Source organism: Nycticebus coucang, chromosome 1 (genome assembly GCF_027406575.1).
Source record: "Nycticebus coucang isolate mNycCou1 chromosome 1, mNycCou1.pri, whole genome shotgun sequence".
Lineage (NCBI taxonomy): Eukaryota > Metazoa > Chordata > Mammalia > Primates > Lorisidae > Nycticebus > Nycticebus coucang.
The window spans coordinates 26,926,119-26,938,630 of NC_069780.1; the positions used below are offsets into that span (position 1 = coordinate 26,926,119).

Below are 12,512 nucleotides of genomic sequence, written 5' to 3' on the forward strand. Positions count from 1 at the left end.
GGAAAATATAAACAATTGGGGGAAATTTTTGTTGGAAGCAAAACACTATACTTTGAAAAATGCTTAAGTCAACCATTCTTCTTTTATGAGGACTACTTAATTGGGTACAAAGCATTAAAATAGCTGGCCTGAATATTTATTAGAACACAAGCTGTTCCCTCCAGATTTTTAGAAATTCAAGCTTTAGTGCCAAGCATAATTTAGAAAAAATTTTCAACACATAAAAAGAGCCCTATGTCTTGTAATACTTATCAAAATAGTAAATAGTAGCTGGAAGAGGTATAGAACATCAGTACGACTTTTCAAAGAGGAGAACCAAAATGTTTTGCCATCCCCTTTCAAAGCAATTTTGTTATCAAGCTTGGTGATTATGTTAGTTAAAAATTATACCTTGTAATTCATAATTAACAATCCTTTTATATATATACAGATAATATCATGTTGCTAACCATAGGATTTGTACACCATTCTGATTTTGTTTTTGTTGTTGTTTTGAGAAAGTCTCACTCTGTCACCCTGGGTAGAGTGCTGTTGCATCATAGCTCACAGCAACTTCAAACTCTTGGGTTCAAGTGATCCTCTTGCCTCAGCCTCCCAAGTAGCTCGGACTAGGTGCCCGCCACAATACTTGGCTAGTTTTTCTATGTTTTTTTTAAGTAGTGATGGGGGAGGGGGGTCTCACTCTTATTGGGGCTGGTCTCTTAACTCCTGAACTCAAGCATTCCACCCATCTCAGCCTCCCAGAGTGCTAAAATTACAGGTGGCATGAGCTACCACACCTGGCTGATTTGTGTTTTTGTTTGGTTGCTTTTTTGTTTGTTTGTTTGGCTTTTTGTTTTTGTTTTTAAGTGGTGGTACTGGCTCCAATAAAACATCTTGGGGAAATAAAATAGATTTTTATTCAAAATTTTATTCCTTTCAAAAAATGTCCATTTTCAGAACTCAGCCATAATCAAATGCTTAACTATTTTTTAAAAGGGAGTAGGGGAAAGAAAGTCAAGAAAATAATAATAAATCTCTGTACATTGTGATTATTCTCCATTGAAACTTTTCTTTTTTAAGAAAACCCAATAAATGTCATGCCTAGGACTCCTGTGTTTGTTTTCCTATCAACTGTCTTTGTGACAGTGTTGCAAATTCAAATATAAGAAAAGAAATGTCCCTTCAAACAGCATTCCAGCAGTCAGTACAGTGAACCCGCCATACAGCCAAACATGGAGAAAGGAATGCCCCCTTTGCCAATAGGTAGTCAGTCGGGGCTGATGGTCAGGGAGCAAGGCCCAGGAAAGTAGAGGCTGGAAGCCAGAACATCAGGGGTCAGGGAGACAAGATTTTTTGAAGGGCAGGATGGTTTGCTGTTGTTAAGCCTGATGCCTGTAAATAGAGCCAGTCAACTATATGGACATATGTGGAGTGGTGGAGGACAACCAGGACAAAAGAACAAGAAGTCTTGTCTTCATTGTGCGGCGAATAACTAACTAGCTTCTATCCCTCTACAACGCTAATTGTTAGCATACTAAGTACGGCACAAAAGGTTCTCTTTAAAGAGACTTTTCTCATTTCAGTTTTGGGACTTTCAGTTTTAAAAATAAACCAGCATTTTTGGATTAATACAAAATTCCAAGAGGGATAAATTAGGCCACTTTTTTTTTTTCTTATAAGCACAGAATAGTAACTTCATGCTCTGGTGGAGTCCGTCATCCTTTGGTCACTGTCTACACCACCCATGCCCTGCTCCCCCGGGATTCCCTCCAAAGAATGGGAAGGAGGGGCTACATCTTTCCAAGAAAAATAAAGTAGAGTTTCTCAATTTCATTAGTGGACCACAGTCACTCGCAGGATTTTTTTTTCTCCTTAACACTAATTCCAGGGCCCCATCCTGGATGGACCTAGTGAATTAGATCCCTCAGTGGGAAGATTGAAATTCCCTAACAACTAATTAGACTGCTACACTACCTGTATAAAGGGGTAGAATGACAATTAATCCTACAAGAAGTCACCCCCAGTTAGTGAGAGGGACTCTCCACCTCATGACGAGATTTGAGAGATAAAAACCTATATAAGAAAAAACCTTTTCTGTTTTAAATACACCTTGCCCATCAAATTTCAAAAACATCTAAAGGCTGAAATGGCAGTTTTCTATCTTTTTATTGAAGCACTAGACTCTTTTTATTTCAAGCAAAATCATTCATAGTACCCCATAATACTACGGCCAAGTTTCTCTAGAGGGAGAGGGGTGGGAGACGCACCTGCCCAGCTGCCACACCACCCCACTCACATCTCAAGGAAGCCCAGGATTGCTGGCAGCAGGTTTGAAAACCAAGGGGCTAGAACAACACATTTACATGAGAGAAATATACAGCACTAAATCTAAATTGCAAAAATTAACTGGAGGGTTAGTACTTCTGATTAGCATTTTACCTAAGGGGATGGGTTTAACAGAAGTCACCTAAAAAGGAAGAGAAGGTTTTATTTCACTAGAACAGTGTTTTTCAACACTGGCACACTTGAACCTATAGTTAAACTTCCACAGCATACTTAAATTATATCTATCCAAAAGAAAAAAAAAAAGAGTAAAAAAAAGAATACACTTACTGTGCTTGGAACTTCTTTCAACAATAGTTTCATTAATGATCTTTAAAATTTTTCACACCAATTGAAAATCGCTGCACTATAAAGTTAACCCACGTCAGTATTGTTCCCTGGCTGCCAGGAAAAGCGCGTGCAGTGTAGCCTGGGCTGATAACCAGTATTTGTATTTAGAGATTTACTTTTTATGAAGTACTTTCACATGCATGATCTCATTTAATGCTTTGCAAAAATCATTTTCATGGTGTTTGAGATGAGCAACAGAGGAACTAATCTGGGAGAGTAATTTACTCAAAGTCAATTCCAGGCAGCAGCAGAGGCTCCTGCCTCTGGTGCAGCATGGCCCAGTGGATGAAGGGAGAGCTGAAGAGTAAGAGCCTGCTGTTCTCTGGACGGTCAAAACAGCCTGTGAAAAATGTGTCCCATTCCGATTGTTATAATAACAGAGGTGCATCCAAATGGGACCATAGGCAGAATACTATGACCACAGCAAAGAACAATCTGGAAAGAGTACATGAAGAGCAGGAGGAGGAAGGACAAGCTTTTGTTTATTTATTTATTTATTCAAGTTGTGTTTTTTTTTTTTTGGAGACAGAGCCGCAAGCTGTCGCCCCTAGGTAGAGTATCGGGGCATCACAGTTCACAGCAACTTCAAACTGTCGGGCTTATGCGATTCTCTTGCCTTAGCCTCCCAAGTAGCTGGGACTATAGATGCCCACCACAATGCCCGGCTATTTTTTGGTTGCAGTTGTCATTGTTGTTTTTTGGCAGGCCCAGGCTGGATTCAAACCCACCAGCTCTGGTGTATGTGGCTGGCGCCTTAGCCACTTGAGCTACAGGCACTGAGCCAGGACAAGCTTTTAAAGGTGGAAAACAAGGTTTAGAAATGGCATAATGGCTATTTTTAAACAATGAAGGGACTATGGGAGGAAGATAAGTCTTATTTTGTACCACTCAGAAGTAGCCTAGGTCTTTCCCTTTCTCCTCCCTGAAAAATTCAAAGCCATTAGGTGGGTCTGAGCAGATGAAACAGGCAGAGGGAAGGACGTTGTGCAGGCCCAGGGCAGGAAGTGAGGGTGAAAAGGTTATGGCACAAGACACTGAAGCACAGGACATAAGGAGGCCAATCATGAAAGGAAAGGTGGTGGCAGCAGCAGAAGACCGGTGACAAATGGGGGAATTTTTTAAATAAGTAAATTAAAAACAATGGGAGCCAAGAATTTCACTGTGAAGGAAGGCAATTATAAATATGAAAAGAAACAAAACAAGAATAAACCCAGGAGTAACAACATTCCAATCAAATGAGCAGACCAAACAACCAGATCTTGGCTTCTAAATACCATCTCCATTCAAAGGAACCAGAGCTTCTCAGAGGAATGACTGATGGTAAATTACACGACGAGTTTGAACACCTCCTTCTGCCAGAAAGCAAGGAAGTGCTCAAAGACTGAGTTAAAAGGGCACAGGAACCAACAGGAAGGGAGTCCTATGGGCCAAACCTGGAACCAGTTCAGCAGTCAAAAACCAAGGGGGAGGGGGGTAGTAAAGAGTATAGGGGACATGCCAAACAAATGGTCCCTGAACCTCGCCATTCGCATGCAATTTAAAGTAAGGAAGGCAACGAACAGATTAAAACACACTGAAGCATGGCATGCAGTGGCTCACCCCTGCAATCCTAGCTCTCTGGATGGCCGAGGCAGATGGACTGCTTCAGCTCAGGAGTTTGAGACCAGCCTGAACAAGAGCAAGTCTCCATCCCTACTAAAATTAGAAAAATTAGCCAGGTGTCATGGTGGGTGCCTGAGGTAAGAAGATCATCTGATCCCCAGAGTGTGAGGTTGCTATGATCTATGATGATGCCATGGCATTCTCGCCAGGGCAACAAACAGAGTGAGACTCTGTCTTCAAAAAATTAAAAAAAAAAAAAAACACTGAAAAAAAGAAAACTATCAGTTCTTACTGATGCAAATAAATTAACAAATTAAAAATTAGATGAGGAACTGCAATTTACATTGTTTAAAATTAGTTTGCCACCAAATATTTATAAATTACAAAAGGGAAGAGTCACTATGTGGTAGAGAAGTTTGGCAGGCAACACCTTAATCAAGTGACCATCATTAGTAAGGCAAACAGACGTGTCACCTGATGAGATACAAGGAGAAAAACACTGCCCATTTCCATATTATTGCTGCCAAGGATGCACAGCCTGACATGAGCTTGTGGAAATGACTGAGAGAAAGACATTCTACAAAACAACTGGCTTATAATCTTCGAAAGTATCAAAATCATAACAGTGAAAAACCAAAAGAGACTAAAAAGAAACAACTAAATACAATGTGTGGTTCTGACCTGGATTCCTTTGCTTTAAAAGATATTACTGGAAGCAACAGGGAAACTTGAATGAACTCTTAAGGATTAAACGGTGGTAACGTATCAATGGTAATTTCTTAGCTTTGATAGTTGTACTGTGGTTATTTCAAATATCCTCGTTTACAAAAAATATATACTAAACCATGTGACAGCCAGTTCAGGATAAAAACAAGTTCGCTGTGCCACTTATAATTTTTCAATACATTTGAGATTGTTTCAAAATAAAAATTAAAAATCAACAATAATAAATAGGAAGATGGAAGTTACAGGAAGAGATCACATCTAGTTTGAGGACAGATGAAACTCCCTAACAACGAAAGTGGTCCAAAAACAGATCCATCCTTAGAAGGGTTGGCAGGATGTTATAGAGGAAAAGACCAGGCGGTCGGAGATTATTCCTATGTACTTTCCAATGATTCTGTAATTCCTATATTCAACATTTAGTAGAAACCTACTGTGTTTCAGACAGTGTGTGAGACACCAGGCGTATTAAAAGGCCTGAGAAAAAGCCCCATACTTAAGGCCCTTATGATCCAATGAAATATGATGATTTGAAAGTCTGAAGTAGAAATTTTAAGGTAGTCATCAGTGTTACACGTAGAAAAATATGTGATTCAGGAATGCTACCTTTAATAATAATCTAATTTCCATTTATGAATTCTCAATAGACCATATAATAGTTTATTATGCTATCATTCTTTAAGAACATTTTCATCCTAACTTTTTTGAGCTTGTGGGAGGTGTTAATTGTGGCATATGCAAAAACTTTATCACTTTTCAATTATGAACAGATGTAAATGACTTACTTGATGTTTTCTTTTAGAATAACAAGCATCTTCTAAAATAAATTTCAAACCAAAAAGCTAGGGCAATAGTCACAGAAGAGACTTAACACTCCCAAGTGAACCCTGACATGCTCTTTAACAGCTCAGAAGTTTCTCCACATCTCTGTACTCCAATTTCTGCATCTGTCACAGAGATTATAACATGCTTTTAAGATGCTTTGAGATGCTTACAAGAAAGATATCATAATTGTAAAGCTCTATTAAAAATGCGGATTTCTTTTACCTTTTGGCAGAGACTGCCTATCACTATGGACATCAAGACAGAGTGATCCATCTAAACGAGCTCACCTTGGCAATTTTACGGTGGGTGAAACACTAGTTGGTTTTCCAACTTCTCCCCTTGGCTTCATTTCAATTTTCCGAGTATATCATCAAGAGGGAATGTTTCTGGGCCTTCTCACTCCCTAACTGAGGGAGTAGCCAGACCAAGCAAGTCAGTATCCAACGACTTCCCCCACTGAAGTCTGTATACCTTTTATACTTTTCCCATATGACACTTTCATAACCATTTTTAGCTTTCTTCCTACCATCTCCCTGTAATTCAAAAGGCAATTTAGACTCCCATATGGTTGCCATCGAAGCTAACAGATGTCTAGCAAATTAAAACAAAAATTATGACTTATACACTGCTGATGTATCATCATTCCAGAACATCTTGCAATTTATAGTGAATCATAAGATAAGGCTTCCTACTTGATGCCTCCCTCCAAGGTTCCCTAAATCTCCCTCCTCTCTGAATTGAAGCCCTGTGGAAGCAAATTAGATGCAAGATTCTTCCATCAACCCTAGATAAACCTCCACTTAAAAAAGACGATGTAATATCTGAAAGCACATCAAAAGAGAAATTTGGCCTCAAGTATTCAAGACTGTTCTAATCCTTATACAGCAAAGAGAACAGAAAAATGACTTGGTTCTCTCAAATCATTAAAGGCTTCCATTGATCTGTGAGTTTGGGGTTTTATTTTCTTAATAACATATGGCAGAATCCATGGAATCCATTTGCCTCATCTTCTTGGCATATCTTAAGGGTATTATCATTACCTAGTATTAATGATGCCAGAGTATCAGACCAAGACATTCTAGAAGTCTCGGATGGAACTAGTGTGAGAAATCTGGAGATAGTAACAGTAATGACATTCACCATTTGTTAATATTGAGACAGTGTGTGCTAGGAAACTGCAACTCCATGAAATAAAATTATCTTTCCTTTATAAGCAAGATATTAAGGCTCACTACCTTAATACAGCAGACCATATTTTCCAAAGATGGCCACATCCCACATGACTTTGTGCAGTGTGAACTCCATCAAAAGGTAGAATCTATTTCTTCACCCCTTGTCACTGAGCAGACATCATGAGCGCTCTAACCAACTGAATAGATGAAAGTGACACTGCCACTTTCAGGTACAGCCTTAACTGGCTGGAAATTTCTTCCAATCCTAGAGACAGGAAGACGGCATGTATCGGTGTAACAACTGTGACTGACCTCTCTGGAGCACCAACTGCCAGTCATCCCACCCTAAAGAGCCTTTAGATAACTCCTGTTCTAGCCCCCTCTCACTGCAATTGCATGAGCGACCCCCAGCGAGAATAGCCCAGTTAAGTCTGGCCAAATCATAGAAGTAGGAGCTATAATAATAAGTTTTGTTTTAAACAACTAAGTTTTAGAGTTTGTTATGTAGTAATAAATAACCAAAATATTGAGATCAGTTTTCTTGCCTGGAAACAGTTAAGTTTGACAGCTAGAATCCAAAAGGGTCCAGAGCAAAATATCTATTAATTGTAGGTGATAGAATATAGGGGGTCAGTACCCAAAAGGAATGACTTTAAAATAAAATTCCCTCTGTTCTCCCTCCTCCTACCCAAAATCAGTCTCAGAGTTTTTGAGAAATGTCCCAGTATGGTGACACCCTCAATAAAATCAATTCCCTTCTGTCTTGAGTTGTTCCAATGTATAATAGAGAAAACAAGCCCTCCCCCCGCAATAACTAATGAGAAAGGAATCTGTACAAGATGTTGACTTTGTTACTCAGAATATCATTACGATTGTTATATAAAAGGATTCAGATTTTACACATGGAACTGTAGTTCTAATAATAAAAATATATTTAATGACTCAGAGGACTACATTTGAGATTCACAGTGGGGCCAGGGAAGCATGCATGCTATACCAATAAATGAACAAGCCAGGAAGAAATTAGTGAATGATTTTTTGTTTAATGAAAAACATATATGAGGAAGAAATGAAAGTAATAAAATTGGTCTTTACGCTAATCTCAATAAGAGAGTATGTCTTAATTTCACAAGTGTCCTAATATATGCTTCTCCATTATATATTAGTGCCTATCTTCTATTTTTCTTCCTCAGCATATTGTAACTCAATAGACTCATCCTATGTGCAAATTAGAAAGAACCTCACAACTTATCCAACTCCTTCATTTCAAAGCTGAGAAACTGAGGCCCAGGCAGCTAAATGACAGACTAACTGTTGATTACTGTAAAAGAACCAAGCTCTCAGCACTGGTGTTTTCATAATGTTCAATTTTATTGTATCAAAACTATATCTCTAAATGTTTTCAATGTATTTCAAATTTATTCCAGTGCTTCAGTATGAAAATGAAAGATTAGGAAGCCACACTCTCTGTTACCAATCTCTTCTTGTATAGAAGTAGCACCAAATCTGCTATTTTTGGCAATCAGAAAGGATAGTGACTCTGTAGGTGTGCAACTTTGTAGAACCTCACATGGAATAATAACTTGCCAAGTTACTGACTTCCGTTCTTCGGTCACTAACATCTTAGTCTGAATTACTTTAGTCAAATAACATGCTTGCCTTCCTGCTGATCATCACTAGAGACCATGGTGCTAATAAATACAAACAAACTGGGAGATTTAAATATGGGGTAATTTTGGAGCAGAGAAGTATAAGAAAGATATAAAGAGTATCTGGGGGAAAGGCTTTGAACATAGAAAGGATAAGGAGGGTATGTAGGAAGCAGGGTAAATGAAGGGCCCTCATACCCAAGACACCCACTTGTCAAGTCTGCCTGGACAGCTGGTTTAGTTCCACAGCCTAGGTCTCCTGACAGGATTCCCATACCCTCTCCTCCCTACCCCAACAAAGGCCTTCAAAATCAGACAAGACACAGCTCTATTCTAGAACTCTCAATGCAAACATTCTGCAATTCCTTGAAGCTCTCCACAATTCCAGGGGTTTTGCTGCAACCTATTCCACAAATAAGGCTAAATTTGCCTCTGTGCACTCCACAAAATTACACCAAACTGTCAGGAAAACAGGCCCTGTTTCCTTTTATTTTTTTTTTTTTACCCTCTGCTATGAAACTGCAGAGAAAGCCCTTGGATGCTCTTTGTTGCCTGGTATATGCAACTTTTGGAAGTGTTCAAGTAGACTCAAGAGGCCTAGACTCACCACCTCAAGAAGGGCGAGTCCCAATTCAGTAGTTCCTGCCTCTCAAAGTCACAAGTTTCAAGTTCCAATAAAACCATAGTATCTCATTCAGAAATGTGACCCGAGTAGACACTTTTAGACATTTCCAAATAGTGGGGGGCGGGGTGAGGGGAAAGAAAGTAAATAGTTTCTTCTTCCTACATCTGTAGCACCCTTGGACTGCTGGGGGGCAGGGGAGGACTGCTCACAAGAAAACACAAAATTGGCAAAAAAAAAAACTGCCTGTGTGTGACTAGATCTGATACCTACTCACCTGCCCCCTCATTATCAGTCCTGGAACATGTTGACACAGAAAGGGGTCCCCAATCCTTTCAATCTCCTTTCACAAAATATGCATGACCAATGTAAGACGCTCATACAGAAAAAAAAAATAAAGTCACCCAGTCAGTGGACATTTCTTTTAAAAAGAATATAAAAAGCTGTACTGATAGCTATTCTCACAGATGAATCTATTTAAAGCAAATGGATCAAATTAAAGGAGAATCCAAAATAATACACCCTGGGTCCTGACCACTGAGGATTATCTTCAACCAGCGATTGGATCCCTGTTTACCTGAAACAGCAACTTGGGAGACCCCCCCCCAGACAGCCACCATCTTTACTTTCCATGAGATGGGGGTGACCAGTGAGGAAGAGGATGAGATAAGAAAGGCAGGAAAGACAACGTGGTCTTCCCCTTGTCCTGGAGAACTCTTTGTCTGGTTGCTGAACACATTTTCCAGATCACAGAAAATAATCAAAACAAAAGAGTAGTCGTCCCAGCCTAATTACAATAGCTGCCCAAGACCCGGTATCGCCAAGCAGAGCGCGGGCTGAATCTTGTGTCCAAGCATTTGCTCTCTAAATTCCCCAATAGCATGCCTTGTACAACCTTCTCCTTTGCACTTATCCAGGGTTTCCCAAAACACGGCCCATTCTGTGTCACTCCTTTAAAAAAGAGGACGTGAGGCACGAACCCATTGAAACATATGTGGATGGTGACTTGTTATTATACTGCCAATGGTATATACAGAAATAAATCCTCCCACCCCAGGCGCCCGCTGGCCAGTCCATTATGCAAAAGGAGCGCTTTCCAGCTAAGGAGGGAGTGCGCTGGAAGCGTTATTTACATGCACATTACAGAACCATATACGCTGCATCTGCACCCACACAAAGCCCGAGATGGTGCAAGAAGATCCAGGCTGAGCATGGCACAGACCAGCCGCGGCAACACGGAGCCCAGCCCTGGTCCAATCAGATCCCTGTCAGAAGGTGGCCCTCAGGGTCGTCTCTGCCCGATTAGCCTCCCTATTATGACACCACGCTCTGCCCAACGTCCACATCCCACCCGGAGCAAATCTCATTCGTGCGGTTGCTCATTTCTCAAACTGCCGAGCCCTTTCTTTTATCTGCATCCCTGCTATTCGTCCCTCGTACAGCCACCCCAAGGCCTGGGTGCCCCCTGTGCGGCTCGGTTTTTCTTTTTATCTCTTCCCATTCCTAGAAAGGATTAAATGTTTATCTCTCCAACGTGCAAGCTGGAAAGGCGGAAGGCAAATGCCTCTACCCCGCGCCGCTAGCGCCCGAGGGGCTGCGAAAAGTAAAGGCAGCCAGCGACCGGAGGGAAATCGCGAATCGATGGGCAGCAATACTTGCAATCTCAGGAGCGCTCCAACTTACCCAAAATATGACATTGAAGCCAAATATGAAGTATTTGATGCAACAACTGACTTCAGGACCCTTGTAGTGCTTCCCGGACATCCTCTGGGTTCATGAAGGCACTTGCCCCGGCAGCCCGAGTTTGAAGCCCCGAAGCACCGTCGCTCGGAGCAGCCTGGAGCGGAGCGGGGGCTCGGGGCCGCGGCGCGGGCGGCCCGGGCTCAGCCGCGCGGGGACCGACCGGTGGAGAGCGGCTCCCGCACCTCAGCCCCTCGCGCGCCGAGGCCGCCGGAGCCGGGGTGGCCGCGAGCGGGCAGGGAAGCCGCGCACCAGAAGTCCGTGCCTCGCCGAAGCCGGCCAGGAGCACAAAGCGAGCGCCAGCGTCCGTGCGCCGGGAGATCGGCCCGTCGGTCCGTCCCCGGGCTTGGGCAAGCGCGGCCGCGGCAGATGCTGGCGGAGACGCGGCTGGCTGGCTCTCCCGCCCGCCCGCTCGCGCGCGCCCTCCCACCCCTCGCTCCGCCCGCCGCTCGCTCCGCCCGCCCGCGCCGCCCGCAGCTCCGCCCGCCGCCCGAGCCGGGGCTGAGCGCGCGCGCGCGCGCGCGCACGGGGTCGGGCGCTCCCGGGCGGCGGTGGCACCACGTAGCGGCCGCCGCCGCCTCCTTCCACCGCTCCCTATCCCCGCCCCTTCTCTGGCCGAACCCCGAGCGCGGCGGCGGAGGAGGTGGGGGCACGGCCGGCGGAAGGGGAACGGGAGGGCTCCGGGGGACCCGCGGATGGGAGCAGCCTGGAGGAGCGACCGGGATCGATGAGCCTGGGGCAGCTCTGGAGGGACGCGGGTGAAGGGGTCGCTCCTCGGCGAGAGGGTTGGGTGAGTGCGGACCTGCGAGTTACACCCACTGCGATAATACCCCTTCCAGGGTCACCACACTCACGACCCCTCCTCCACAACTGGCGTTTGTGTGACTGTGGAAGACGCTGGTGCCACTGAGGAAGGGAGGAAGGTGGTCGTGGACTTTGCTGACTTGGGGTGTTGGGAAGGGGGCACAGAGAGCCACAGGAAACGGGAGGATTGAGGGGAGGAGGCGTCGCAAAGGAAAGTCTTGCAACCCCTGTGCGGCGCTAACCCAACCTCCCACCTGCCGGAGAAGTAAATTTCATCTTGGGAGCGGCGAAGAGGAAGGAGAGATGGCCCAAAGGAGTCCTGGCCCGGGATACGATCCCAGGGTCTGCTGCAACAGCGCAAATCGGGACAACACAGGCTCCCTTCATTCCCGACAGAATAGTGCCTACGGGACTTCACTGCTTCCTGACTCAAGGAAAGAATACGGAAGGGCTTCCTGGACAGTCTTCTGGGGAATCCAAATTAGCTTAGCTGACCAAGAACCAATAAGACCTCTGGGGAGGGATAGAACCCGTGGCTGGAAATGGTTTTAGCACCCTGCCTGAGCAGGTGTGCCCCGTCACTGTCCTGCTCCTGGAGCATTTTCATAGGTGCTGGCAAAGCAGGTACCAGTGTTTTATGGAGGAAGGAAGAACCTCTCGGAACGTCTGAGAATATTTTTTAAGGCTTCAAAAAGCTGGGAAGAGAAATGAGATAAGGAA

General features: G+C 43.6%; 1 protein-coding gene across 2 annotated transcripts in view; it reads right to left on the reverse strand.

The window, feature by feature from the left end:
- Nucleotides 1–11,401, reverse strand: part of TSPAN5 (tetraspanin 5) — a 179,217-nt gene extending 167,816 nt beyond the window's left edge. For both annotated transcript variants that reach the window (XR_008372920.1, XM_053553865.1), the window contains exon 1: nt 10,932–11,401. Coding sequence is in view for 1 of the 2 variants with exons in the window: in XM_053553865.1 (XP_053409840.1) it covers nt 10,932–11,012 (81 nt within the window). In the remaining variant the exon portion in view is untranslated. The remainder of the gene's footprint in view (nt 1–10,931) is intronic.
- Nucleotides 11,402–12,512: the final 1,111 nt, after the last annotated feature.